Genomic DNA, 27106 nt, shown 5'->3' on the forward strand with positions numbered 1-27106 from the left:
ATTTCGTCATAGCAACCTTGTAAAATGAAGCAGCGTGAACGGGGAAATTGTCGCGGAGATGCCCTTGTGCCTCTGCTAAGTTTTTAAAGACTATTCTGCATAATCTGCTATCGTAATTGGCCAAAAAATATTGCGTAGCATCTGCTATTTACCGTAGTCTACCCTTCTTTTATGTAAATCGTTAGAATTTCGTGACAACCCTAGAATACCGTAGCCTTTATCTTTTTTCGTGCATTTTGTGACAGAGGTTGTTCTAGGCGCCTTTTCACCATGACGTTGTCACTCCATTAATTTTCTTTTGTACAGAGTATCGTCTTACATAACCATGGTTTCATCTACAGTAGCAATTGCATTCAAAAAACTCGCTACGCGGTGTCTATGCTGGTCTCAAGTTTCATGAACTCACGGTTTTTCACTCATCTCGCTGTAAGCACGATAAAAGTTTGGGCACTAACCTAGCACTAAACACCGTAAAAAAACCTATAGCCAACAGACACCTAAAGAAACTATACACCAAAAAGTGGAATAAATGACGAACACAATGATATCCATACTTTTTTTAAACTCTTCCGTCATATTTATCGGGCCGGAGACATTTGGACCGCACCTCGTAAGTCTCTTTCAGACTTGTCATATTAGAACATTGACTACATACCACTTGTAAATTGTAACTTGTAGCTTCGAGAAGTGGGCCCAAGGTGTTCAAAAATATCTGAACAAGCACTCTAGCGCCTTCACAACAATGGAGTGTTCAGATATTTATGAGCAACCTGGTCGCCCCGATATATCTGATGGCGACTGTACATATGTAAATGTGCTTCGTCACTTTTCTTTGCGATAATAAGAATACGCTAAAGGTATAACACGGATATTTGAGAATATAACCAAGTGTGTTACAGCATCACGCTAAGTAATCGATGTCTGATGCACACATATTACTTCGATTTTCATGGCAATGTTGTCACTGGTATTTTCTGGATTACAATAATTCTGTATAGTTCTACAGTCATGTACGTTGCTTACATCACATTATAGGTACCTATCTCGAAATGTGTTTGAAATAATTGTATTCAGGACTTTAAGCTGGCAGAGCAGATAGATGCCTTAGCGCGAGACGAAATTGTGTGTCTAATAACTGACTTTATAAACCATCTCTGTGTCAATAAACCTTTATATTATGCTTAGTTGCTGAAAACAACAGTCCGATCTATAGAACATTACAATTTATCAAATGGAAACACCTGTGCCGGATCTGTATTCAACCAAGGACCGTACATTCAAACTTGATGTTTCTTTCAGACTATTAAATTCAGGAGGATTATTTACTTAGTATGACCTTATAATCCTATTGCATTTCTTTCTGCGGATAGGTTAATATAACCATGTCAAATAAACGTCTGTCTACGTCTATACAATGAGTATGACCATTGTAAAATGGCGACTCCCGTCTAAATGCTGCAATCGCTCTGCAGAAAGAAAGCAATTTTAACACGACCTCAAACCATGCTAAGGTTTCATGGCAAGTGCTTCGGCAAGTACCTGTGCCATGCAGGTTATGTTAATCGCTTATGTTGTGATATGACAAGAGTCTAAACAGAGCGCCCAGTTTGAATGTATGGTCCTTGGTGACAAGGCACTACAAAAAATTGTCTTTTCTCGTTGTAGATTCGATCAGGCATATATATTGTGTCAAGTAGATTGTTTAATGTAATTAATCTTCAGCTAGATTGTTCTCCTTACACATGGCACACTTCTTTAATAGTATTTTATTCGCATATGCATGTATGTATTATAATAAGTAAAAACCATATTTGTTGTCAGTTGTTATCGTTTGGATGCCTTAATATTTGTGAAGATGAAATGGTACACTCCAATGGCAAGTAGTGCAAGTACCTAACGTGAAACAATGAAAATTATAATATTATTGTGCCTGAATGTCGCGTACTTAACGCTTACGCTAAAAATTCCTAAATGGATTTAAAATCCTATAAAATTAATTTCTATACTTCCCACTTCAGTTTTATTTATATACTTTCTTTTCCCATAGTGCAATACATTTATATCCAATCGCAAAATTCGTAGTTTTTTCTTCAAAGCTTAGATATGATAGGGCTGTAAAATAAGGTTTAATTAGTTTAATGTTAGAAGATCCTTAAAAAGTGCACTAAAAGCATAATAGGGAGTTTATTACGTTGTGCTCTGACGAGTGTGTGTACAACCAGCAAGACTGTCAATTGCTGTAGATATCCTCTTTATAATAGTTATATGATATAGTATTTTTATTAGACAAAAATACAATAAATGTGTGAAGTCCAATATAACTTTGTTTTATTTTTTTTCATTGTCTACCATTGAACTAACTCGCTTTGCTCAATTCAGCTGGACTAGCTGGTACCTCGAACTCAACACGTCATATTTTTAGAAGGATCCAGCAGGGTTATTCCGCCTGATAAAAGTATGTACAACATACACAACAAAAATGTGACGATCAAGCAGAAATTCAAGATACAGATGAAGGGTATCAAAACCAAAATGCAAAATGCGCATCCAAAATTACTACGTCCGATTCGATTCCGTGAAAATAAAATCCGGAGGACGTAGTGCGAAACGTCGCGTCGAAACCGCTCTTATAAAAGAACCAATTTGGTTTATTTATATTTTCGGCGATAATCTCCGAAATTTCGTTGGTCTTCTCGTGATTCTGAGTATGAACCACTCTTCAGATGATACTCGCCGGTATATAATTTACTTTGAACGCACACATTTTGGTTTTGATACGTAAAGGAATATCAGAACTCTATTTATTAAAATAAAAGTATACAGCTTAGCAAGTACAGTTTCCACGTTCCCACAAAACAGTTTCCACGGTTTGACTGTGGGATCTTGGAGTCTCTATTTATACTCTGTCAAATGTCAATGTCAACCAAGTCTGTCAGTAAATAAGAAAAAAGAAAACTATAAAATTATGCATCCTTTTCTTTAGGGTGCTAGAGGAAAGGTTACCTACAGTTTTCTTAGTTCTTATTTACCTACTGACAAACTTGTTTGACAGAATATATATTATAAAATAATCTATATCATTAATACTTATGATAAACTATTTCTATAAACACGCTAAAAACCAAAATACAAGGTCATAATCAATAATCAAATAAAAACCAAAATGGCCTTCAGTGAGGAATAACGTTTTCGGAAATGAAACAGGAAGTAGGTATATTGGTAAAAATAGATAGTAAATGTGAATGGAAGCACGTGCTCCTTCCCAGCTTCTGTTTAAGGCGGCAAGGCTTATCAAGCAGTCTTTAAAAGGATCGCAACGATTTGTTTTCTGAACTGTTCAATCCATTAAGATTAAAAATAAAACCGGCCAAGAGCGTGTCGGGCCACGCTCAGTGTAGGGTTCCGTAGTTTTCCGTATTTTTCTCAAAAACTACTGAACCTATCAAGTTCAAAATAATTTTCCTAGAAAGTCTTTATAAAGTTCTACTTTTGTGATTTTTTTCATATTTTTTAAACATGGTTCAAAGTTAGAGGGGGGGCGCACTTTTTTTCCTAAGAGCGATTATTTCCGAAAATATTAATATTATCAAAAAACGATCTTAGTAAACCCTTATTCATTTTTAAATACCTATCCAACAATATCACACGTTGGGGTTGGAATGAAAAAAATATGTCAGCCCCACTTTACATGTAGGGGGGGTACCCTCTAACAAAACATTTTTTTTTATTTTGTATTTTTGCACTTTGTCGGCGTGATTGATACACATATTTGGACCAAATTTCAGCTTTCTAGTGCTAACAGTTACTGAGATTATCCGCGGACGGACGGACGGACATACAGACATGGCGAAACTATAAGGGTTCCTAGTTGACTACGGAACCCTAAAAAATACAATTGAATAACTTTCATGGCTAAAGGTTACTACAATGTCTAGCCTAGCCGAGATTACAATGATTGCCATTGTTGGTAGAAAACCTAAACGAAAACTTAGTAAGTAGCAACTGTCAGCCCAACATTGATTCTGTGTTTGTCGTCATCTTGTCTAGGCCCCGGAATGATCGAAGTTTGATAACTTTGATGTAGTATATTCTTAGGGTTAATCCATACTAATATTATAAATGGGAAAGTGTGTGCCCGTTTGTTTGTCCGTCTTTCACGGCAAAACGGAGCGACGAATTGACGTGATTTTGTAAGTGAAGGTAGTTGAAGGGATGGAGAGTGACATAGGCTACATTTTGTCTCTTTCTAACGGGAGCGAAGCCGCGGGCAAAAGCTAGTATAATATAAATCGGTTATTTAACAAAGTTAATATCTATCTGATGGCGGTGGTATTTTGTAGATAACGCCTGCAGTATTTGTGAGAGCAATTTCATAAATAAATTTGATACTAGGTAGTTCGAATTATCGATTTTAAAAGTGCATTCCCATCTGACCCCTCCATGGCCAGTAGGGCAGAAATATACCGTTATATTTAACACGTGTCAATACAGTGGGTACCCTGCATACTACCTAGCTAGATCGACATTATGTTCTTAGAATTAATTACTAATACTAATTATTGCCTGATTAGTAGCTGCAAATTCTACATACATATCAAAACTCTCAAATGCAAACAGCATTCTAAATGGACTCCATCAAAAATTCACACTTAATAGCAAGTTGCGGTTTCTGGAAAAACGCGAATAAAAGCAGCTGACGGCCTTTTCACGCTGTTACAGGATTTCCATCGCTCGCTGGAAGGTTGTCTCGAGTCGACCAGTATAAGGCTAAGAAATTAATAAACAATAATTATTAATTAAGGTGATCGAGGTATTATTTATGTTATTATAACTGGTACGCCTTCGGTGATCGCTGTGTACCTACTGGTCAGTTTGCAATAAGGCATACCTACGCTAGAATCGCTAGATGGTTCAGATGAATATACCTAGGATAAGGCCTGATTTAGACGGCGTGCGAACTCGCATGCGATTTTAGTTACGTTGCGGGCTGTTGAGGTTACATACAATTTTGCACAGCCATCAAATACCGCAAATAAAACTCATATGCGACTTCTCGTACCGTCTAAATGGGCCCTAACTCGTGGCACGTTCTAGGGATTTTATATCGATAAAAAATTTGTCGATATTATATAGTTAATGCTGCTAAACTGCTGCTGCTGCTGCTGCTGCTGCTGCACTGCTGTTAGTTGGACAAATTCTCGATTACCTTAGGTAATAAAAATATTCGTTATCCCTACATTATTCATTTTATTATCATAATTAAATTTTTGAATAAGATGTCTTATAAATTATGATAATAAAATGAATAATTTATTTTGATAATTAAATTAAAGTATTCGAAAACACTTCTAATATCAAGCGATAATTAAATAGTAGGGGGAAATTAGCTAAAATAACGGCATAATTAATGGAAGGTTTTTTTAAATTGAAATATGTACCCTAATACGTTATAGACTGAAGTTATTTTTCATCAACCCTCCCCACTCCTCGCCCTCTGCGTCACCCCTCTACCCTCCCTAAAGTGCCGAAAATACGGTTTTTCTCGATTTCTGACAAAACTGTTGAAGATACAGAAAAAACGCGTAAAAAGCGCGCATTAATTATGTCAACATTTACATATATAACTTTCCAGAAGCAACGTACTAAAATTAAAGTATTCGAAAACACTTCTAATATCAAGTGTTGATCTGACCTAACTTAGTGCCCTGGTTAATTAAAAAAAAATCTCGTTTTATTTTTTAATGAAAAGAAAATAAATAATATTTATTAGCTTCTAGTCAGTGACTGGCAAGAGAAGTTGGCCAGGATCGGGACCGGTGGAGATCTCTCGTTTCGGAGGCCAAGATAAAGTTCGGATCACTGAGCCAAAATAGTTAGTTAGTTTATTTTCCATAAGATTTACACTATATGGATAGTGTAGTACCAAATTGTGCCGCGGTATAATTACTAAATAATTGTGCGCTCTGTATTATGTACCTACGGCTAAGGCTCGCGCTGAATGACCAATTTCAATAAGTATACTGTACCAAAAGTGTCGATAGTGTAAAACTGCGTGCCCCCTACGTCCCTACATCAGTAACATCGATATATTCGATTTTCGATAAAATATTTTGCTACATCACTTTAATATAAGTAAGTACTAAGCTACGATGCCACAGACACACACACACAAACAGACAGACAAACATACACGTCAAACTTATAACACCGTCGTTTTTGCGTCGGGGCAAGCGCGGATCCAACTTCGTGCCCAGGGAGGGGTCACGTGGTAAAGGCCCAGGCCCCAGTTTGTCACGTGGTTTATTTGTATGGCCAACCCAGGCTCCCCATGACCCCCCCCCCCTGGATGCGCGCATGCGTCGGGGGTTAAAAACTCACAAACCAGCGAGTCTATACAAAGTGGCTCCCTCGAGCGTTCGACTCCCACGCTCGAGCAAGCGTTCACAACAACTCGCCACTAGGGGAAGGTATTATGCGAGGGAAACCTGTGCGCAGACAGTTGACGATCGTCCGACAAGCCACCGCACCGCTCGGCCAAACGCGAAGTGCCGCCACAACGAAACAAAATTATGACTAAAAAGTTCGAAACAAGTGAAATTTAATTTTTTTTTCTGTGAGACAGTTACCAGTGACAGTTATGCAAATTATAATCTCAACGTTTTTCGTGCTCGCTCTTTTGCAAGGTACGTGTTTTAATTTTCAGGATCGATCGGATTTGAAATACAACTGTGTTTAAATTAATTACCTGCAGGTGGAGCATAGTTATACCTTCTAGATTAATTCCAGCGTATTAAAAGAAATTATATATGGCAGCACGATATTTGAAAAAACTTCTCTATTGACATACTTATAGGTCAATCTGAGTCACCAGCAGCTAAATATTTAATTTGAAAAAGTCGTTCATACATTACCTAGAAAGAAGAACGTATTGAGCGTAAAGATGAGTTAATGTTCCTTGATATAGAGCAATCATGTATTGTAATACTTACTTTAAGTTTCGGTACCTTGGTAGAGCTACAGCGATTAAATTCACAGCAGACATTCATAGGCTATGGTGACTGCTTACTGTCTGTCGGGCCGTATGCTTGTTTGTTACCATGTCATGTCATGCTACGATACTACTCTTTATTATACTGTGACCATGTGGTGAAAAAAAAAATAGATTAGGTACTTGTCTTACCAACTCATTAAAGGCCCCATTTACGCGAGAAAACGCATGCGAGATTAATTACATTGCGGTATTTGATTTATGTACTGAATTGTATGTAAACTCAACAGTCCGCAATGTAACTAAAATCGCGCGACGTCTGTTTGAGCCTTAACTCATTAGGACTCTATGTATTTCCGCTATTCAACACTTTTTTCTGCAACCGAGTGTACTCTTAAAATACTGTCACGACCACGCTGTCCATCCATGATATCATGTCAATAACGTGCGTGCTGAAGCTCATTGAAGAGTCCGACCAATTAAATTGGCGAATAGTTCTTTTCTAAGTCGCAAGGTTCAGGCAATGCAGATATTCGCTCTATTTATTATGTGGAGTAAAAAGTAAAACATTGAATGTTTAATACCTCAGTGCAGTCGCTTAAGGCTTAGTTGGATCACAACAGGATTGATAAAAAATATTTGAAGTTTCAGACCTTAATCTAGGGACTTCATCGAATTGAGTGCGGACTTTTGACTATAGCTCAATCTGCTCGATAGTATTTTAAAAATTCATAACACTACGACAGCTAAACATGAAAAACTTACTTACCATCAGGTACTTATTTACCAAAAACTTGACACACGTACTTATTTGCGATTCCAGCTCATCAGGTTAAGTCCAAGTCGAGACTGGTTACAGCTTTACTTAGGCCTACAGCAGCAGCGGCTGGTCCATATACAAGCCGATTCCCACCGGCTTGCCTAAAATTGATTACTAGTAAAGTACCTAATGTTAAAGTAGGTTTCTTTTTGCTTTGGTGTTGCCTAGCAAAATTTTTTACCAGCCGCCTACAGTCACTAACAATAAGATATACTTATTCTTTTACGTTACGTCAGGGGCGGCTCACTCCGCGATTCTATCGCCGCGCTATAAGTACATGCTGGCGGCCGCGAGTTCGCGGCCTAATCAGGGGTGGCGCGCGTTCTCACGGAACGCACGTTCGCACCTTTTATTGTTACTTTACGTCGCGAGCTTTTTTAAGGTTCATATGCGATGTCCGTGTGTGGAATGACTAATAATGATTACTTAAATAGACATCATGAATTAAATAGGATAATCTTACACAGATCTAGGTACTATTGATTAAGTCCCACGGAAAAGTTCAATAAGGCTTGTGATGTTGGGACTTAAACAAAAATATATAAATACTGTAAATATACCTACAAAGTACCCAAGACGAATATAATAGTAATTATAACATTCTAATTAAATTCGTTTTAATCCATAGACAACCCTATCGTCCGACGCTACGCACGTGCGGCTCGTTTCTTTGTTAGAATTTTGTAGGTATTTAAAAAGGCGGCATTTAGTAAACATCAAAGCAGTGGGCCTTCTGTACTTGTACTATTATATATTCTGTGGTTACGTCGAATAACGCAAAAATATATTAACGACTCAACAAAAAAGATTGATCATAGATAAACGCTTGCGTGCATAATCTGCAAGCAATTTTACTAAATCTGTCACAATTATAAGTTAACCTTGGTTTGAGAAAATACGGTAAACGAAGGGCTTAATAAAAAACACAATAAAGAATTAACAAGTTCATTTTATAGGTACTATGTCTGTAAAAACTTGTACTTACGCTTCTGAATCAGCCAACTCTGTGAACGTGAGCCATAAAACTTGAAAATTGCAGTTGATACTCAATTTTATATCGTGCTTTACCTATTTAAAGGCTCTAAAATGTTGTTTTGACATGAAAAGCCTTAGATAATGGTGCTCCCACACTGTAATGTCTAAGCCATCTCGCTGTCCAGCCAGTGTGGGAACACCATTACAGTTAAATAAAACTTTAAGTATAAAACATATCTACTTACTAATTCATTTATCAGTGGAAATTAACATGCCTATAGATACGTTCTACAATATCTTCAAGCTATCTCAAAATAGTCAAAATTGTCACAATCACACGCTCAGTACCTATAATCTTCAAACGCTATCTCAAAATAGTCAAAATAATGGAAAATATTAATATTATCAAAAAACGATTAATCATTTTTAAATACCTATTTTCGGTTGGAATGAAAAAAATTATTAATGTTACATTTACTTTGTTGGCGTGATTGCATATTGTTACCAAATTTCAGCTTTCTAGTGCTAACGGTTACTGAAAAACAGGATCTGACAGACATACTTGACTGACCATTTACTCACTAATAATCTTGAGTGCTAGTAGGTACATACAGAAAGTATCTAATTAGAAGTCATTGGCACTCCATTCGAGGGCTCTTACTCAGAATGATACGTTGACTCAGTATAACGGACATATGTTTGTGATGGGGTCTATCGGGCTATATCCTTTAGTAAGGGTGACTCATGCCTCGGCATTCTTTTGGATGCATGGTTTAGAATTAGCTTTTTAATTCTAGTAATTTTGTTTCTTTATCAAAATCACGTCGTCTTCAAAAATCCAAATTGGGTGGTCTCAGTTATTTTCGAGATCTATATAATTGATTATCAATAAATAAATGTATGTAGGTATTACTAGGTATTAATATTATCCCTGTCCACAATAATACACGTATCTATATCATACATTTTAGGTAGTCGACTTCGTTTACATTTAGGTACGACACTTGCGCGAGCAAAAATATCTGAATAAGACCATAGAGAAAGATTTTTCGCAAGATCCTGGGACTTATTCAGAGAGACGATGGCACCTGGAGGATCGAGGAGTTAGTGGCCGAACCCAATATCATCGGCGAAACGGAAGCCCACATACTTAGCTGGTTCGGTCACTTAGAATGAGAAACGATCGGGCTGTCAAGAGAGCGTTCTTGGGTCGACCGGCTGCTGGTGGCCATCCGGTGGGTCGACCCAGGTATCGCTGGGAGGACAGAGTGGTGGCGGATCTGCGTCGGCTTCAAGTCAGTGACTGGTAAAAGGCTGCGCAGGATCGGGACAGGTGGCGATCTCTCGTTTCGGAGGCCAAGATTCACTTTGGATCACTGAGCCAAAATAATTAGTTTAGTTAAGACCAATATTAAGACCTGATGTGTAGACGTAAATAATCACGACTATATATATGTGAAGTACGTTACAACCTAACTAAATTTTATTTTATCTACCTTTTTATGCTCAGAATAAAGTATGAAATTGCCTAAAAATAAAGGCTGCAGCTAACAGTTCAGTCCATAAAGTGATTACATGTCCAACGGCACGATTTTAACATCTATGACCATTGTTAAGCAGATAAAAATCAAAATGTTATAATACGAGTTCAAAATGTAATTGTAATCCGGAAGGCAGCTTAGTGAACTACTAAAGTTTACCGAGTTATGTAAAAGTTGTACGAACACACCTTTTTTGGAAAAAAAAAACAAGAGTGAAAGCTTTTACCTAACATATAATGGAGACTAGGCAAGGTACCTTTCCATTCCTATAGTCGACTATTCTAAATTTAGCTAGTTGAACAAGGAAACTTTTCTATGCCTATCTAAAGATAGACAAATCTAAGTTCTAAGTAATTGAGCTGGCAGGATTTTGGAGTAGGTCCTTGAGGCAACTTAGAAAGGTGCTCAGATGCTTCTCTGATCATAGCCAACATCAGGTCTGCAAGTCTGGCAGCTGGGGAGCGGGGCTTTATCGAGCTATGAATTTTTAAAGATTTAATTTTTGAGGCCCAAAAAAGGTGTTTGAGGCAACCTGGAATTATTAAAAAGTGAAAATAGAGTTCCTCAGAAGTCGCATAGTATTTATGCCAGATCATTTGGCCGGGTCCTTCACCGTGCCAGAACGGTACAAAGTGGTAAAAAAAAAAATTCCAAAAAAGGTTCTTGAGGCAGTCTGTCATTTTTACCAGTGAAAGATGAGGGTCTAAATAGCCATGGAAAAATAATGCCATGACATGAGGTGGGGTCCGTACCCTGCCATTCGATCTTGAAAGTCAATTTTTTAGTTTTTCGTAAATAACTCGTAAACGGTGGCCCACAGCAAAAAAATATGTTAAACAGAAAATATCTACATAAAATTTCCTACAAGAAAGGTTATGTATGTTTTTTCGATAGGATCAATATATAAATGGATAATTTAGTAAGAAAGTTTTTTTTAATCGATTACATGCTCCGTTTTTCGTCAATACCTCGTAAACGGTGGCCCACAGCAAAAAATTATGTTAAACAGAAAATATCTACATAAAATTTCCTATAAGAAAGGTTATATAAGTTTTTTCGCTAGGATCAATTTTTTAGTTGGAAAGTATTTTTAAATAGATATTTGGGCCGTTTTTTGTTGATAACTCAAAAACGGTGGCTCACAGCCAAAAATAATGTTAGACAGAATTAATCTACATAATATTTCCTACAAGAAAGGTTCTATAAGATTTTTCGCTAGGATCAATATTTTAGTTGGAAAGTATTTTTAAATAGATTTCATGGGCAGTTTTTTGTTAATAACTCGAAATCGGTGGCTCACTGCCAAAAATAATGGTATACAGAATTAATCTACATAATATTTCCTACAAAAAAGGTTCTATAATATTTTTCGCTAGAATCAATATTTTAGTTGGAAAGTATTTTTGAATAGATTTCATGGGCCGTTTTTTGTTTATAACTCGAAATCGGTGGCTCACAGCCAAAACTAATGTTTCACAGAATTAATCTTCTTAATATTTCCTACAAGAAAGGTTCTATAATATTTTTCGCTAGGATCAATATTTTAGTTGGAAAGTATTTTTAAATAGATTTCATGGGCCGTTTTTTGTAAATACCTCGTAAACGGTGGCCCACAGCTAAATAAAATGTTCACGAGAATAAAATCTACATAAAATTTCCTGTAAGCAAGGTTCTATACGTTTTTTCGCTAGGATCAATATTTTTGTTGGAAAAAATTTTGAAATAGATTACATGGACCGCTTTTTGTTAATAACATCAAAAACGGTGCCCCATTACCGGAAATAATATTAAACAGAAATAATCTATGTAATATTTGCTACAAGAAACGTTATGTAAGATTTTTCGTTAGGATCAATATTTTAGTAGGACAGTATTTTAAATAGATTACACGAGCCGTTTTTTGCAAATAACTCGAAAACGGTGGTCCACAGCTAAATCAATCTTCAAACATAAAATTTGCTACAGTAAAAGTTTTGTACGTTTTTTCGCTAGGATCAATAATATTTAAATAGATTTATTTATTTATTTACACAAAGAAAATTACACAGTATGACAGTGTACAAAACTAAAGCACCGTGAATTTTAAATAAACATTACAACAAGTAACACAAAATTAAATATTAAATAAACAGCAAAATCAAAACATTACATACCATAACATAACTAATAAATAACAGATGAAGGCCTATCATCCAATCACACACAAAACCTCATGCATTCGTCACGTATAAACGCCCATCTGCTCGCAAGAATATCAACATTAGGTGCCACGTCTAAAAACTCATTCACTATTTGCAGTGCACAAACTAGCGGTGACTTGCAGCAAAACACGGTTCGAGCGGCCGGCACCGCCAGTAGGGGGTGCCTACATTCACGAAAAGCATATTTCGTCACAGGGGGAACAAATAGACGTACCAGCTGGGATACTAAAACCGGGCAATCTGACTCCCCCTTCAAAATACCACATGCAACAGACATCAGCACGACATTACGCCTAACTTCTAACGAGAAGAAACCCAACGTCCCCAAAAGGAATTTTGTTAGGTACAAGAATCGGTAATACCCGTACATTTTTAGGGTTCCGTAGTCAACTAGGAACCCTTATAGTTTCGCCATGTCTGTCTGTCCGTCCGTCCGTCCGTCCGTCCGTCCGTCCGTCCGTCCGCGGATAATCTCAGTAACGGTTAGCACTAGAAAGCTGAAATTTGGTACCAATATGTATATCAATCACGCCGACAAAGTGCAAAAATAAAAAATGGAAAAAAATGTTTTATTAGGGTACCCCCCCTACATGTAAAGTGGGGGCTGATATTTTTTTTCATTTCAACCCCAACGCACAGTGGATCGAAATGAATAAAAAATGGACATTCGCATTTTTTTCCAAAAATCCTTTTTTAAAAAATGCTCTTCGGTTGAAAATGATATGAGAAATAAAAAATGTTATATAAAATTTTTCAAAATGAGGCTTATTTTAAGCAGAAAAAAATAAAATGTGTTTTTTTTTGTATGAAACTGAAAAATAGGTATCTTATTGTAAGAAAACCGTAACCGATCCCGCTTTCAAACCTTTACAGTGTCATTGTCCTACTTTATAACAGTAGAAAATAGTAAAAACCTTATCTGAGTAGGTGCCCGTTATTTTTTTGTAGTCCAATCAAAAGTCAGTAAATACAACATTTTTCTTAGTGCTTTATTTTTTTATTTTCATAAAAAAAAAAACGGTATATTCATGACAATTTAGTATAAAAATAAAATATATATGACATTTTGATACGGATAAATACAAGTTTTTACAAGGAAATGGTTAAAAATTACATTGAAATCGAAACATTTATTGCGATGTTTTTAGTAACTCTGATAGTAACAAAAAGTTAAAATTTACTTGAAATCAACAATAACAATATAAGTTATAAAAAAAATACATTGTATAGATCTATTTTATTCACCACCTTCTTCTACACTTTCAAACATTTCTATATTTTCAGTGTCATCAGTGCTTATGTTTTCTATTATTAATAATTTCAAAGCTTTAGAAGAGATGGTCTTTTTAGTCGCTTTACTTAGCGGTGGCCTCAAAAAAGACAATCTTGGATCAGATGACACCAAAAAATTGTTATTGTTGATTTCAAGTATATTTTAGCTATTTGTTTACTATCAATAAAAACACCGCAATAATTGTTTCTATTTCAATACAATTTTCTTGTAAAAAATTGTATTTATCCTTAATAAAATGTCATATATATTTTGTTTTTATACTAAATTGTCATGAATACACCGTTTTTTTAATATAAATAAAAAAATAAAGCACTAAGAAAAATGTTGTATTTACTGACTTTTGATTGGGCTACAAAAAAAAAACGGGCACCTACTCAGATAAGGTTTTTACTATTTTCTACTGTTCTAAAGTAGGACAATGACATTGTAAAGGTTTGAAAGCGGGATCGGTTACGGTTTTCTTACAATAAGATACCTATTTTTCAGTTTCATACAAAAAAAACACATTTTATTTTTTTCTGCTTAAAATAAGCCTCATTTTGAAAAATTTTATGTAACATTTTTTATTTCTCATATCATTTTCAACCGAAGAGCGTTTTTTAAAATAGGATTTTTGAAAAAAAATGCGAATGTCCATTTTTTATTCATTTCGATCCACTGTGCAACGTGTGATTTATTGTTGGATAGGTATTTAAAAATGAATAAGGGTTTACTAAGATCGTTTTTTGGTAATATTAATATTTTCGGAAATAATCGCTCCTAAAGGGAAAAAAAGTGCGTCCCCCCCCCTCTAACTTTTGAACCGTATGTTTAAAAAATATGAAAAAAATCACAAAAGTAGAACTTTATAAATACTTTCTAGGAAAATTGTTTTGAACTTGATACATTCAGTAGTTTTTGAGAAAAATACGCAAAACTACGGAACCCTACACTGAGCGTGGCCCGACACGCTCTTGGCCGGTTTTTTTATAAAAGAAACGCAAAAATGTTTTTTTTACCTTTTCGAGCAGCAGGATGTAGGGCGCTTCATGGGGATTGCAAACGGCTGAGGCTGTCTCAAGCTTACTTCTCACGAGGGCAGTATAAAGAAGCTTTATGTCAACAAACCCAAGCCTGCGGTAACAGTCTGCAGCAAGCATTGTCATGTGCTCATGAAAGTTAAGGTGGGAATCTAAAACAACCCCCAAGTCCTGTATCGATGTGACACGGGCGATGGGTTTCCACCCCAGGAGATACTGCCTACACAGGGGACTACGCGCTTTACAAAAAGTAATAACCGCACAGTTGTCAACATTGAACTGAAGTTTCAGAAGTTTGTTTACAAGACTCAATTCATAAACCCGATCAATATCACTTTGTAAAGATTGTAAGTCAGAATCTTCCTGGACCCTGTAAATTAGTTTCAGGTCGTCAGCATAGAGTAGGCATTGCGCATGCTTAGGCACCAAGGCCAGATCATTGACCATAACACCAAAGCATCCGTGCTGCACATATTGCCGTCTATCACGTAGATAACTAGCAAAAAAGCAAAGCAGTTCAGGCGAGAAACCAATGCTGCATAATTTGCTTAAGAGTACGTCGTTATCTACGCGATCAAAGGCTTTTTTGAAATCAAAGTACAGCACGTCCACCTGCATCCCTCTATCTAAGTAGCGCGAAACGGAATCAACCAAGGTTAAGAAGCCTTATTCCTAAAGAAGAGCGTTTTTTGCAAAATGTAACATTTTTCATTCAAAACTATAAAGATACTTAAGTGATTATTAAAAAACTGATAATGTTCCTAAAAGAACATATCTTAAGCTAGTTAATCATAAGATAATATTTTAAAATATGTCTTTTTATACTTAAAACAAATCAGTTTCTTCGGAAGACGTTTTTAACTTTCGTAGTGGGATAACTCGTTTAGAATCGTGATTGTGCTGTTAAATATGTTATTTGGAGTAATAAATGATCACAATCCTATTTGTTACATCCAGCACGGGAAGCATAAAAAAAATTCAGATTTTCAAATTTCGTTCCGATTGATTAAGTTTTAGAGGACGAAATAGTCGAGAGTGGCACCTCGATTGTTTTCTATAAACCTAGTTAATAAATAACAAGAGTATATTTAACAAATATCCCCTATTTGAAAGGGGGACATTTCCATTTTAAAATTTTTTCGAGTCGATGATAGTGTAAGGTTTGATGGCTACTAGAAATGTCACGAACCAAGGGTAATTCATTAATGCAAATGAAAATTTGCTTCATTTTGTAAGACTAACATGGACACATCTCTTTGTAGTTGACTGTACATTGCAGACCTTACGCGAGCATTTCTTTTTTTATTGACAACAAAAAAAATTTGATTGTTTTAGGAAATTTTAGGTCAATTGTACTCAGAAACACGAGTACTTTCAATCTCACTGGGAGACAAAAAGTGTCCCAGAATTTCCATACATTTTTGTTACTTTCTTTTGTTACCCCATACAACATGTACGGAAAATGGTAACAAAATAAGAAAAAATTGTATGGGACAATTTTTTTAACTACTAGGATTGAAAACTACTAATATACAATAAATGTTATTAATTAAATGTGTTAACACTAGTAAAATCGAAAATTCGTTACTGAACTATACTGTGATTAACCGTGTTACCCTTGTTAAGTCTGGTTAGCTTTAGTCTTAAATATTTTTTAGTCATTAGAATTGTTTCTTCAGCGTAGGAAAAGTAAATGTAATATGTAAATGGTAATGTTTGGACTGACTCCACGAGACAGGCCTAGCCTAGTGTGGTGGTCAAAGGTAAAATCTTTTGTAACACTTTTTGGCAAATAAACTATTTTTATTTTATTTTTATTTTATTTATTTTAAAAAGCTAGTAATTCTGAGTAGATATAGCATTTTTTTTTTCAAAAATATCACACTTCATAAAAGTAGCAAAAAAAGAAATGCTCACGCTATGGCTTGCGGGGGCGACGGAGATGCGACGCATACGAAATCAAACCTTATCGATATGGAAGTAGACGATGCGATGAGACGCGACGGCGACGGCCGCGCGACGGTCGCCCCTCGCAAAACGGTTTACATAGACTGTGGCGCCCCTATTAATTTCTACTCTTTTTTGCCAGACTATTAATGCGGTAAATGTCACCGGTTAAAACTTTGCCTCAAAAAGATTTCAAATAAAGTTTAAGCGCGGAAATTTAAAAAAATATACCTATGTTTGCTCGGATTTATCAAATACCTATACTTTTCAAATTTCAAAATGAGTTCAGACAAAAGTGACGTGGATGTGGATTTAAACTGTAGTAACCTATAACTGCAGTAACCTTTCTTATAGGAAATTTTGTGTAAATTTTTCCTCGTGGACATTTTATTTACAAAAACGGCCCATGAAATCTATTTAAAAATACTTTCTAACTAAAATATTGCTCCTAGCGAAAAATCTTATAGAACCATTCTTGTAGGAAATATTATGTAGATTACTTCTGTATCACATTACTTTTGGCCGTGAGCCACCGTTTTTGAGTTATCAACAAAAAGCGGCCCATGTAATCTATTTAAAAATACTTTCCAACTAAAATATTGATTCTAGCGAAAAAACGTATTGAACCTTTCTTGTAGGAAATTTTATGTAGATTTTTTCTCCCGAACATTTTATTTAGCTGTGGGCCACCGTTTACGAGGTATTTACAAAAAACGGCCCATGAAATCTATTTAAAAATACTTTCCAACTAAAATATTGATCCTAGCGAAAAATATTATAGAACCTTTCTTGTAGGAAATATTAAGAAGATTAATTCTGTGAAACATTAGTTTTGGCTGTGAGCCACCGATTTCGAGTTATAAACAAAAAACGGCCCATGAAATCTATTCAAAAATACTTTCCAACTAAAATATTGATTCTAGCGAAAAATATTATAGAACCTTTTTTGTAGGAAATATTATGTAGATTAATTCTGTATACCATTATTTTTGGCAGTGAGCCACCGATTTCGAGTTATTAACAAAAAACTGCCCATGAAATCTATTTAAAAATACTTTCCAACTAAAATATTGATCCTAGCGAAAAATCTTATAGAACCTTTCTTGTAGGAAATATTATGTAGATTAATTCTGTCTAACATTATTTTTGGCTGTGAGCCACCGTTTTTGAGTTATCAACAAAAAACGGCCCAAATATCTATTTAAAAATACTTTCCAACTAAAAAATTGATCCTAGCGAAAAAACTTATATAACCTTTCTTATAGGAAATTTTATGTAGATATTTTCTGTTTAACATAATTTTTTGCTGTGGGCCACCGTTTACGAGGTATTGACGAAAAACGGAGCATGTAATCGATTAAAAAAAACTTTCTTACTAAATTATCCATTTATATATTGATCCTATCGAAAAAACATACATAACCTTTCTTGTAGGAAATTTTATGTAGATATTTTCTGTTTAACATATTTTTTTGCTGTGGGCCACCGTTTACGAGTTATTTACGAAAAACTAAAAAATTGACTTTCAAGATCGAATGGCAGGGTACGGACCCCACCTCATGTCATGGCATTATTTTTCCATGGCTATTTAGACCCTCATCTTTCACTGGTAAAAATGACAGACTGCCTCAAGAACCTTTTTTGGAATTTTTTTTTTACCACTTTGTACCGTTCTGGCACGGTGAAGGACCCGGCCAAATGATCTGGCATAAATACTATGCGACTTCTGAGGAACTCTATTTTCACTTTTTAATAATTCCAGGTTGCCTCAAACACCTTTTTTGGGCCTCAAAAAATTAAATCTTTAAAAATTCATAGCTCGATAAAGCCCCGCTCCCCAGCTGCCAGACTTGCAGACCTGATGTTGGCTATGATCAGAGAAGCATCTGAGCACCTTTCCAGGTTGCCTCAAGGACCTACTCCAAAATCCTGCCAGCTCTCCGTCTATTAAGATAACAATGTAATTATAATCAACATGACATTCAGTCTGATATCAAGTTACATATCGTACTACAAAACTGGTCAGGTTCTGAAGAAATTGGTCTGTTATAATGCTTAGCAAAGCAAATAGAGTTTTCTGACCAACCAGCTGTTTTTTGGATAATATCTATGGATATACCAGATCTGCTTGCAGCTGATGTGCTGGCGTGTCTAGTGCTATGGGCTGTAAAGATGTTAACGTCTATGCCTGCCTCCTTAAGTACAATTTTTATCCAGCGACTTATAGTCTGGGTAGAAACAGCATGGTGAGGTTTTTTATGCGTAATTAAAAGACTGTTAGTATCTCTAATAGACTGTGTTCTTTTGATATAAGAATTTAAAGTAGTGACTGGGCAGACTTCAATCTTATTACTGAATATTTTTAAATTTAATAATGGTTGTTTACTGTTTTTTCCTGAAGTTTTAATTAAATCTGGTATAAAAATTTGAACTCCCTCATGAGTAAATTGAATATTATTAATCTTAATTAAGGATAATGTTTGGACTCTGTGTCCTGTCGTTAAGGCAAGTAACATCACCACTTTATGGGTAAGCTGTTCCAAGCTTATAACTTCGTTAGGGTACAAGCCTTTTAAATAATTGAGGACAATGCTAGGGTCCCATGTTATATTATATTTTGGAGTAGGAGGTTTTAATCGAAATACTCCTTTAACAAACCGTTTTATCCTATCATCATTTCCTATTCTAGGTCCAATAAGAAGAGATAGAGCGGATCTAGTACTATTAATTGTGCCATAAGAGGCTCCATTTTCAAAACGCTCTGTTAAAAACTTAAGTACGAATGGTATAGACGCCTGATAAACATCAATCTTATTTTGCTTACAGAATAGCCACCATTGTTTGAAAGAAGTATCATACTGTTTCAGCGTGTTATTTGAAAGAGAATTTAACATTATCTGAATTGCTGATTTTGGCGTTCCGCGCCTACTGTACGCCTCGCCGATAGCAGCCCGGCAGCCAGGGTAAGATGACGATGTAGGGGATGGACATCTCTGAAAGGAGACGACAGTAAATTTTTATTAGGCTTGAATATTAAAGGGTCTGTAATTAACAATGATTTTAGAAGAGGGAACCATGACTGAGAGGGCCAATATGGGAACACTAGTATACCTTCCGCTTTTTCCCTTTTAATTTTGTTTAGACATTTTAACAATAAGGAAAAAGGAGGAAAGGCGTAAAAGAAAATATCACTCCAATTGACAGTGAAGGCATCTACGGTGAAGGCATATGGATCAGGTTTCCAGGAAATGAACTTCAGGCATTTATTATTAATCCTTGACGCAAATAAGTCTATATCAGGGTGGCCAAATGTTTGTATGATTTTATCAAAATATTTCTGGGAAATTTCCCATTCAATATTAATTTTTCTGGATTGTTCATCTGCTTCAAAATTATCGTTAGTGTTTATATAGGAAGCAAATATCCAAATATTTCTTTCCTCACACCACTTCCACATTTCCCTTGTAATTTGATTGAGATGAGGAAACTGAATGCCACCCATCTTGTTTATATAAGCTACTGCAGTTGTATTATCAACTCTTAAAAGAATCTCACAGTCATGTAAATTATTAGCAAAACATTGTAGACCTAAAAAAGCTGCTTTTATCTCTAGATAGTTTATATGACTTTCTTGTTCAAGTTTTGACCATGATCCAGATGTTCTATTTGATGCACATACTGCCCCCAGCCCGTTTTCGACGAATCGGTGTTAATTTCAATGCAAAAATCGTGATTTTTAATTATGTTGAATTTGTGTAAATTTTGACTCCACCAATGAAGTTCAGAAAAAATAATATTAGGAAGAATCATGTTGGCTTCATAGTTCTCCTTGGATTTTAATAATGCAAGATATTTTCTCTTTCTAGTAGTTTAGTATAAACCCAGCCATATGGAACAGCTGGACAAACAGAGTTAAGTTTTCCCAGTAATTGGGAGAATTCCCTTATTGAACAGGATCTTTTACATTTGAACTGCTGAATAATTTCCAGAATACTAAGTTGTTTCTTCTGTGGAACTGATAAGGAGAGGTTAGTAGAATCAAGATTAAATCCCAGATACTTGCATGTTTTGCTAGGGGTCAAAGAACTTTTTTCAAAATTAATTACAAACCCTAGGTCCTGAAATAGTTTACATGCTACTTTGATATCATTTAAACATCCATTATATGATTGGTTAAAATAAATACTGTCGTCTAGGTAGCATGTCAAAATTATATTTTGTTCTCTGAGGTAGGTACTAACTGGTTTAACTAATTTAGTGAAAACATAGGGAGCTGAGCATAGGCCATACGGTAAAGCGTTAAACTGAAATAATTGTCCATCAAATTGGAACCTTAGAAACTTCCTGTGTGTCTCCGCAATTGGCACGGAAAGATATGCCTCTGACAAATCAATGGAACCCATAAAACAGTTTTCTGATATCAATTTGCAAGCAGTTCTAATATCCTCTAGTTTAAAATGATGTGTTATTACATATTCATTCAACTTTTTTAGATTTAATATAAATCTAAATGAACCATTGGGTTTTGGTACTAAAAAAATTGGAGATGTAAACTGATTGGGGTCTGGAGAACACTGTGAAATTGCACCAAGTTTAAATAATTTCTGGATTTCACAGGTCATACTTTCTTTTTCCTTTCCATGCCACACTTTTTGTATTGCCTCATGAGGCGGAGGAATAGTATGAAATGGAATTTCGTACCCTTCCAGCCATTTCAAAATTATTGGATCATCAGTAATCTCAAGCCAATTGTCAATAAAATGTTTAAGTCTACCTGCATGTACCTCAGGTTCTATCGGTGATATCTGGACCTCTGCTTGTGGGAGCTGTGTCTCTCTTTCCGGTGAGGCTGGTTGTAGTGCTTCCGGGGTTGATGGTATTGTTGCCCACCACGCATCCGATGATACTGCTGACTGTATTGTGGTGGGCTCTTCCAGTTTAACTGCTTGAACTGTTTGTTATTTGCTGCTTGTTTCTGCTGCTTCTTTTCTTTCTCTGGATGGTTCTTAATAGTATTTGAAGTTTTCTGGATTGTTTGTGCAGTTCTGATCTTGTCAGCACAATCTGTACCAAATAAAAACTTATCGGTCTTTTGATGACGAATAGCATCTTGGATGGTTTTATTCGCTCCAGCCAAACAAAAGAATTTTCTCGAATTTGAATCATGGTGGTGGATTTCCCCAGCCAACTTCGCAGCGTCATTGATTTCTTCAATTAACTTTTTAGAGTTAATATTTCCTAGTAAAACGTCAGTTAAGCATTTTCCTAGGCAAGACAATAATGTGCCTGTTAAGCCCTGTCTTATCATAATCCTTTTATCTCTTTTGACCGAGGGATCTGAGAGTGTAGACGCAATCTCTGGATTAATTATCGGTGCTATTGCAGCAGAAAAATTGGCTGGTGGAGGGTATTTTTTCACAATTGCTTCTCTAGCCTCTTTACCCAAGCCGTCATTCATAATTTTTGTCCAGCGGGAGGCCAATTCAGGTCTGATAGGGTTTCCAACTTCTGCCTGTTCCTGACCTTCAGTCCCCAGAGCAAGTAGGAACTCCTCAGGGAGTTCATCGTCCACAATTTCTGTAATAATAGGTAATATTATGACAAAGTTGTACATGAATGTAGGCTCGTCTATCCTCAAGTGATAGCGCAAAATGTGTATTTTGTATTAAACTGTCTATCCGCAAGTGATAGCGCAAAGTTGTATATTGTATTAGCATTGTCTATCCGCATTGTGATAGCGCCTGCTATAAAACAAGATATAATAGTCAATGGCATGTCTTATATCCACTCTGCCTAGCCAGTATTTGCTACATCTTATATTGGTCGGTTTAATATGTATGAGATGTTGACAAGAAGAAGCCTCAGTATAAATCTGAACTATGTATATTTAACCATAAACGCACCTGCATTTATATCAGGGTCATCGTGTGGCCTAGTATGCAACGGTGAAGACGCCGGTGATGGTGAAGAGTCTTCTGTCGGCGGCTGCTGCGGAGTCTTCGACTGCGGTTGTACAGGAGGAGTAGAACTGCGATCTGGTTCGACGGAATGTCTTTGCAGCTTTTCTTGAAGTTTTTTTATCTTTTTCTTAATATAAACTTCATCTTTTTCTTTATCTCTCTTCCTTTTTCCCATTTTAACAGCACTCGCGAAAAAATAAGAGTAATTTCGACGCACTTGTTAACGATAGTTTTACTTCGAGACCAGTATTCAAACGAGAGAAAAAACGAACATAGTTTATGGGCAACCGGAAAGTGCCAGCATAGAAAAAAAAAAATATATATATAAACAATTCAAACGTTTTGGTCATAAAGTCTGGCACACATAAAGCGTCAGTCAGTATTACTAGTACGGTAAAGTATAACCCACTCTTTCTAAAGTATGGTTAATAACAGCGAAAGAAAGAGACGGTATGATACTCTGTCCATGAGACGGTGTTGATCCAAACAATAGAGTTTGACCGTAAAACAAAACGGAAGTTGTACTCTTCCGCCATTTCGATATATGAATGTATGACACTGAGGATTTGTCTAAATAATCTTGTTTGGTTATTATATAACAATAAACGCAACATACCTGAGGTTCTTGTTACCTTACTTGTTTAAAACATAAGTCCCAAAACTGAATACGAGTCGCTGTGGAGTGAGCGCCGGACCGCCGCCGGCGCATTGTTTACATTAGGCGGATCACCGCTAAGAACATGATTTTGCCTGTCAATCACACTCATTTTCACTGTAATCACTTGTCTACATAACTTTGACATAGTTATTCACTGCATATTTATTTAAACAATTTAATAAAACAATATTTTCTGATGATTTTCTGAGAGTAACGTGACAATGTTGGTGCACAAAAAAGTTAAAATAACTTGTCGTACCGGATGCCATAGACTAGACAACTACAATGGTTAAGTTAACAGGGAGAGAGAATCATGTTATTAAGATAGAACTTCACTTAAGGTAGGTTCGTTTAATCTAATAATTATGTATCACTACATAAGTGTAACCCCAGAGTCACTTAAGCACCTTTTTTATTTTGATAACTTTTTTTTAATTTCCGTTAGTTTGCGAACATAGTGACCACAACTATGTGACCTCTGACATCATCATTAAAAAACTTGGACTAAGGACTAAGTCAGTACTTACATAATCAGGTAAGTATATTAAATTATTTGCCAGTCGCTTTTCGGTGAAGGAAAACATCGTGAGGAAACCGGACTAATTCCAATAAGGATTAGTTACCCTTTGGGTTGGAAGGTCAGATGGCAGTCGCTTTCGTAAAACTAGTGCCTACGCCAAATCTTGGGATTAGTTGTCAAAGCGGACCCCAGGCTCTCATGAGCCATGGCAAATGCCGGAATAACGCAAGGAGGATTAAATTATGTCTGACTGTGAAATTTAATACATGTGACCCTTCGCCACCAGCTAGGTGAGGCTCGAACTCATAGGTACTTTATATAGGACAAGTCCTATTCTCCTATTTTTCTTTTCTTCAAGCCAAATTTGACTTAGACATTGATTCCATTCCAGCTCTGAACTCTGGAAACCTTGGTGGGTATTTTTTTCTTTCAGAATATAGTTTAAATTAAATACTAGAGTGTCTACTTAAAAATAGAAATTATAACGTTTATAGAAAATAATTCACTTTGTTCATAAAGAAATTTGGCTTGATTCTTTAACCCTGCACTCTGTACTGCATTATCTAATAAGAAATAAGCGGCAGTAACAGCAATGCGTCTCGTCACTGCAGTCAGCCGGTGTCGCGTTATCCATTCAGTGAAACTTAATACCGGGCACTATTCTCTAGCCACACTGATTTTAGACGACAACCAGAATAAACTTGACTGCACTGCAGAACCATAATTGGGCGTCATAATATGACACGATTACGCGATTTTACTAGAGTCTAGAACCATGATAATGATCGAATACGGGGAGACCATTAACATGCGTTAAGCGACGATGACGCGACGCATAAGCATGTTCATACTAAGGAGCGATTTTTAGTCGGCTTTCGGCTATAGCCGATTCCGCGTCAATAAATTTGGGAAAACCCTGAGGACCCATTTACACGGTGCGAGAACTTGTACGCGAGCTTCATAACATTGTGCTGAGGTACAGCGGGGCAAATCTCGACTGGGGGACAATTGTAACTAATCCATTTTTTCCATTATTACACTATGATGTTGAGTTCTAAATGTATCCACTGAACACGCCTACCACATATGTAACATGGGAAAAATGGAGCAGTTACATTTGCCCCCCAGTCGAGATTTGCCCCGTTGTACCTTATTTGATTGGTGTGTTGATTGCATGTAACCTCAACAGTCCGCAATGTAACTAGAATCGCATGCGAAAACTCGCACCGTGTAAATGAGCCTGTCAATCGCACGAGTAAAATCGCGCGACCTTGCGATAATCGCTTAGTTTTCTAGGCCTATTTATTTTAAAAAGTGGTTCTTTTGAGACGAACTTTCGCGTGTTTTCGGTTAGCTGCAGGAACAACAAGCGTAGGCCGCGAAAGCCGCATTGTGTTCACAGATAATGACTGTAGGTACTCTTCATGGACTAGTTTATGGGACAGTTGACACCTTTCTTCGCTCTCTTTTTACTTATTTACAATTTGTGCTTAGCTTACAACTGGTGCAAGGCTAAAGTAGAGCTTCCTTTGCTTCAAGCAAAGCAATGAATTTACTAGTCTAAAATTAGTATTTTTTTGGCTTAAGCGTCGCTTTTGGTTTTAATACTCGATGTTCCCATTTTCGAAATAACCCCAACGCACCTCACATTAAACTTCGTGTTAGGTATTATAGCCCCACTTTCTAACAGGGTAACAAAGACAGTGTTGTAAGATAGTGGAATGGGACAGTGTCAGACATGTCGGCAGGGCGCTATCGCCTGCCGATATCCCATTTATTACTTAGTACTTACACAATAAGGAAATGTTCGCGACACTCAATAAATTTAACTTATCTTATAATTATGAATTACGTACAATGTTGCAGTGCTTGATGGTTATTGAACTTTATGTAGAACCTCTTTGTTCGTTATCTTCTCTTCTTTAGTCGTTCCCTCAATGCTGAGGGTCGTGACATCATGTCATTCTGTTGAAGACTAGGTCCCTCCATAGGCGCCTATTCCTCGCCAAGCGCATGGCCTCGTGCAGTTTTAATCGCATGGGTGCAGTAATTTGAGCACACCATCTAGTAGGGGGAGGTGCCTGAGGTCTCGTGCCTTCAACTTTGCCTTGCTTTGTTCGTTATAGATACATAGGTACCTACCTAAAACTGTTACAAAGCACCGTGTGCGTAGCCGAATGCACAAACGCTTACGATAATATCCATTTCGTAATTATCTGTATCGCTCTTGTGTATTGGCGCGATAGAGCTAGACTGCATTTCTGTCGGCGTCTGGCGTCGCAGAAATACCATTCGTCTAGCAGGCCTGGGTGCGTAGCCAAATGGCACAAACGCTCACGAAACTAAACGTTCGTAGATATCTATCTCTATCGCTCTTGCGTATTGGCGCGACAGAACCAGACTGCATTTCTGTGGCATTTGGCGTCGCAGAAATGCCATTCGGCTACGGGGCCTGGTTCAGTCCCTCTAAGTTCCACCTAACGTACTTACTTTGTGTCATACTAGATCTATGGACCATAAATCTTGGAAAAAACGGTGAACCAACAAAGTTGTTGTATTTTCGCACTAAATTGGTAGGTACTATTTTTTTTTGTGTTTGTAAAATTGTTTAAGTACAATAATGTGACCTATTATAGGCACATTGGTATCCGAATGCGTAGCTTTGCCCTTGCGTTGATACGCTTCTTCGTAGTTAAATTTAATTAAAATATTCATAGTTTAAATGAAAACACACCAGAGGAATGATTTATTGAATACCAAGAAACATAGTTTTTTTATTATTAATTATTTGTACATGTACAAAACACCTACGAACAAGTTTTAACTTAAAACATTTAATTTATGGATCAATACACCTATTCTTGAATCTTATCTCTGTGTTAATAAGGTTAAAGATTCTCATTTAGTGGCTTACCTACTTGCTTTTGGTACATGTAGATCAAGTATGTAAAATATTTACTTATACATATATTTTACATCCTTGTGTAGGACATTGACGGCATTTTCGTGTCCTGTATGTGGTTTCATTTTTTGCTGCCATTAATTTTAAGCCTTAGAAAACTTTATGCATACGTATGTATATAAAATTATAATATTAATATTATAAGTTTTTATTTGAATTAAGAGAAGCACTTGTATTCAGAAACTCAGAGTATAGGTATTTAATTAGGAAATAAGGTATTA

General features: G+C 36.2%; 2 protein-coding genes across 4 annotated transcripts in view; one reads left to right on the forward strand and one right to left on the reverse strand.

The window, feature by feature from the left end:
* The first annotated feature begins 6513 nt into the window (after window positions 1-6513).
* The window catches only part of LOC125242562 (putative carbonic anhydrase 3), a 69936-nt gene continuing 49343 nt past the window's right edge, over window positions 6514-27106 (forward strand). Inside the window, exon 1 of the mRNA XM_048151330.1 lies at window positions 6514-6683. Within this exon, the coding sequence (XP_048007287.1) occupies window positions 6638-6683 (46 nt within the window). The 5' untranslated portion in view covers window positions 6514-6637. The remainder of the gene's footprint in view (window positions 6684-27106) is intronic.
* On the reverse strand, window positions 18742-23630 carry LOC125242561. 3 transcript variants are annotated; one of them, XM_048151327.1, is made up of 2 exons: window positions 23383-23630; window positions 18742-19778 (listed from the first exon to the last, which is right to left on the reverse strand). In XM_048151327.1, exons 1-2 carry the CDS (start codon window positions 23452-23454, stop codon window positions 18768-18770), a joined length of 1083 nt encoding a protein of 360 aa, XP_048007284.1. In that variant the 5' UTR covers window positions 23455-23630; the 3' UTR covers window positions 18742-18767. The 3 variants fall into 3 exon arrangements, with proteins under 3 accessions (XP_048007284.1, XP_048007286.1, XP_048007285.1); XM_048151329.1 differs by lacking the exon at window positions 23383-23630 and adding an exon at window positions 21570-21827; XM_048151328.1 differs by lacking the exon at window positions 23383-23630 and adding an exon at window positions 21560-21827.

Source organism: Leguminivora glycinivorella, chromosome 3, assembly GCF_023078275.1.
Source record: "Leguminivora glycinivorella isolate SPB_JAAS2020 chromosome 3, LegGlyc_1.1, whole genome shotgun sequence".
Lineage (NCBI taxonomy): Eukaryota > Metazoa > Arthropoda > Insecta > Lepidoptera > Tortricidae > Leguminivora > Leguminivora glycinivorella.

Bases quoted from the DNA above. Each gene is read 5' to 3' on its own strand.
- LOC125242561 (XM_048151327.1), bottom strand. From the start codon at position 23,454: ATGCGCCGGCGGCGGTCCGGCGCTCACTCCACAGCGACTCGTATTCAG. The intron at 19,779-23,382 runs GTAAGGTAACAA...GTCTCCTTTCAG, and splicing joins GGGACTTATGTTTTAAACAA to AGATGTCCATCCCCTACATC.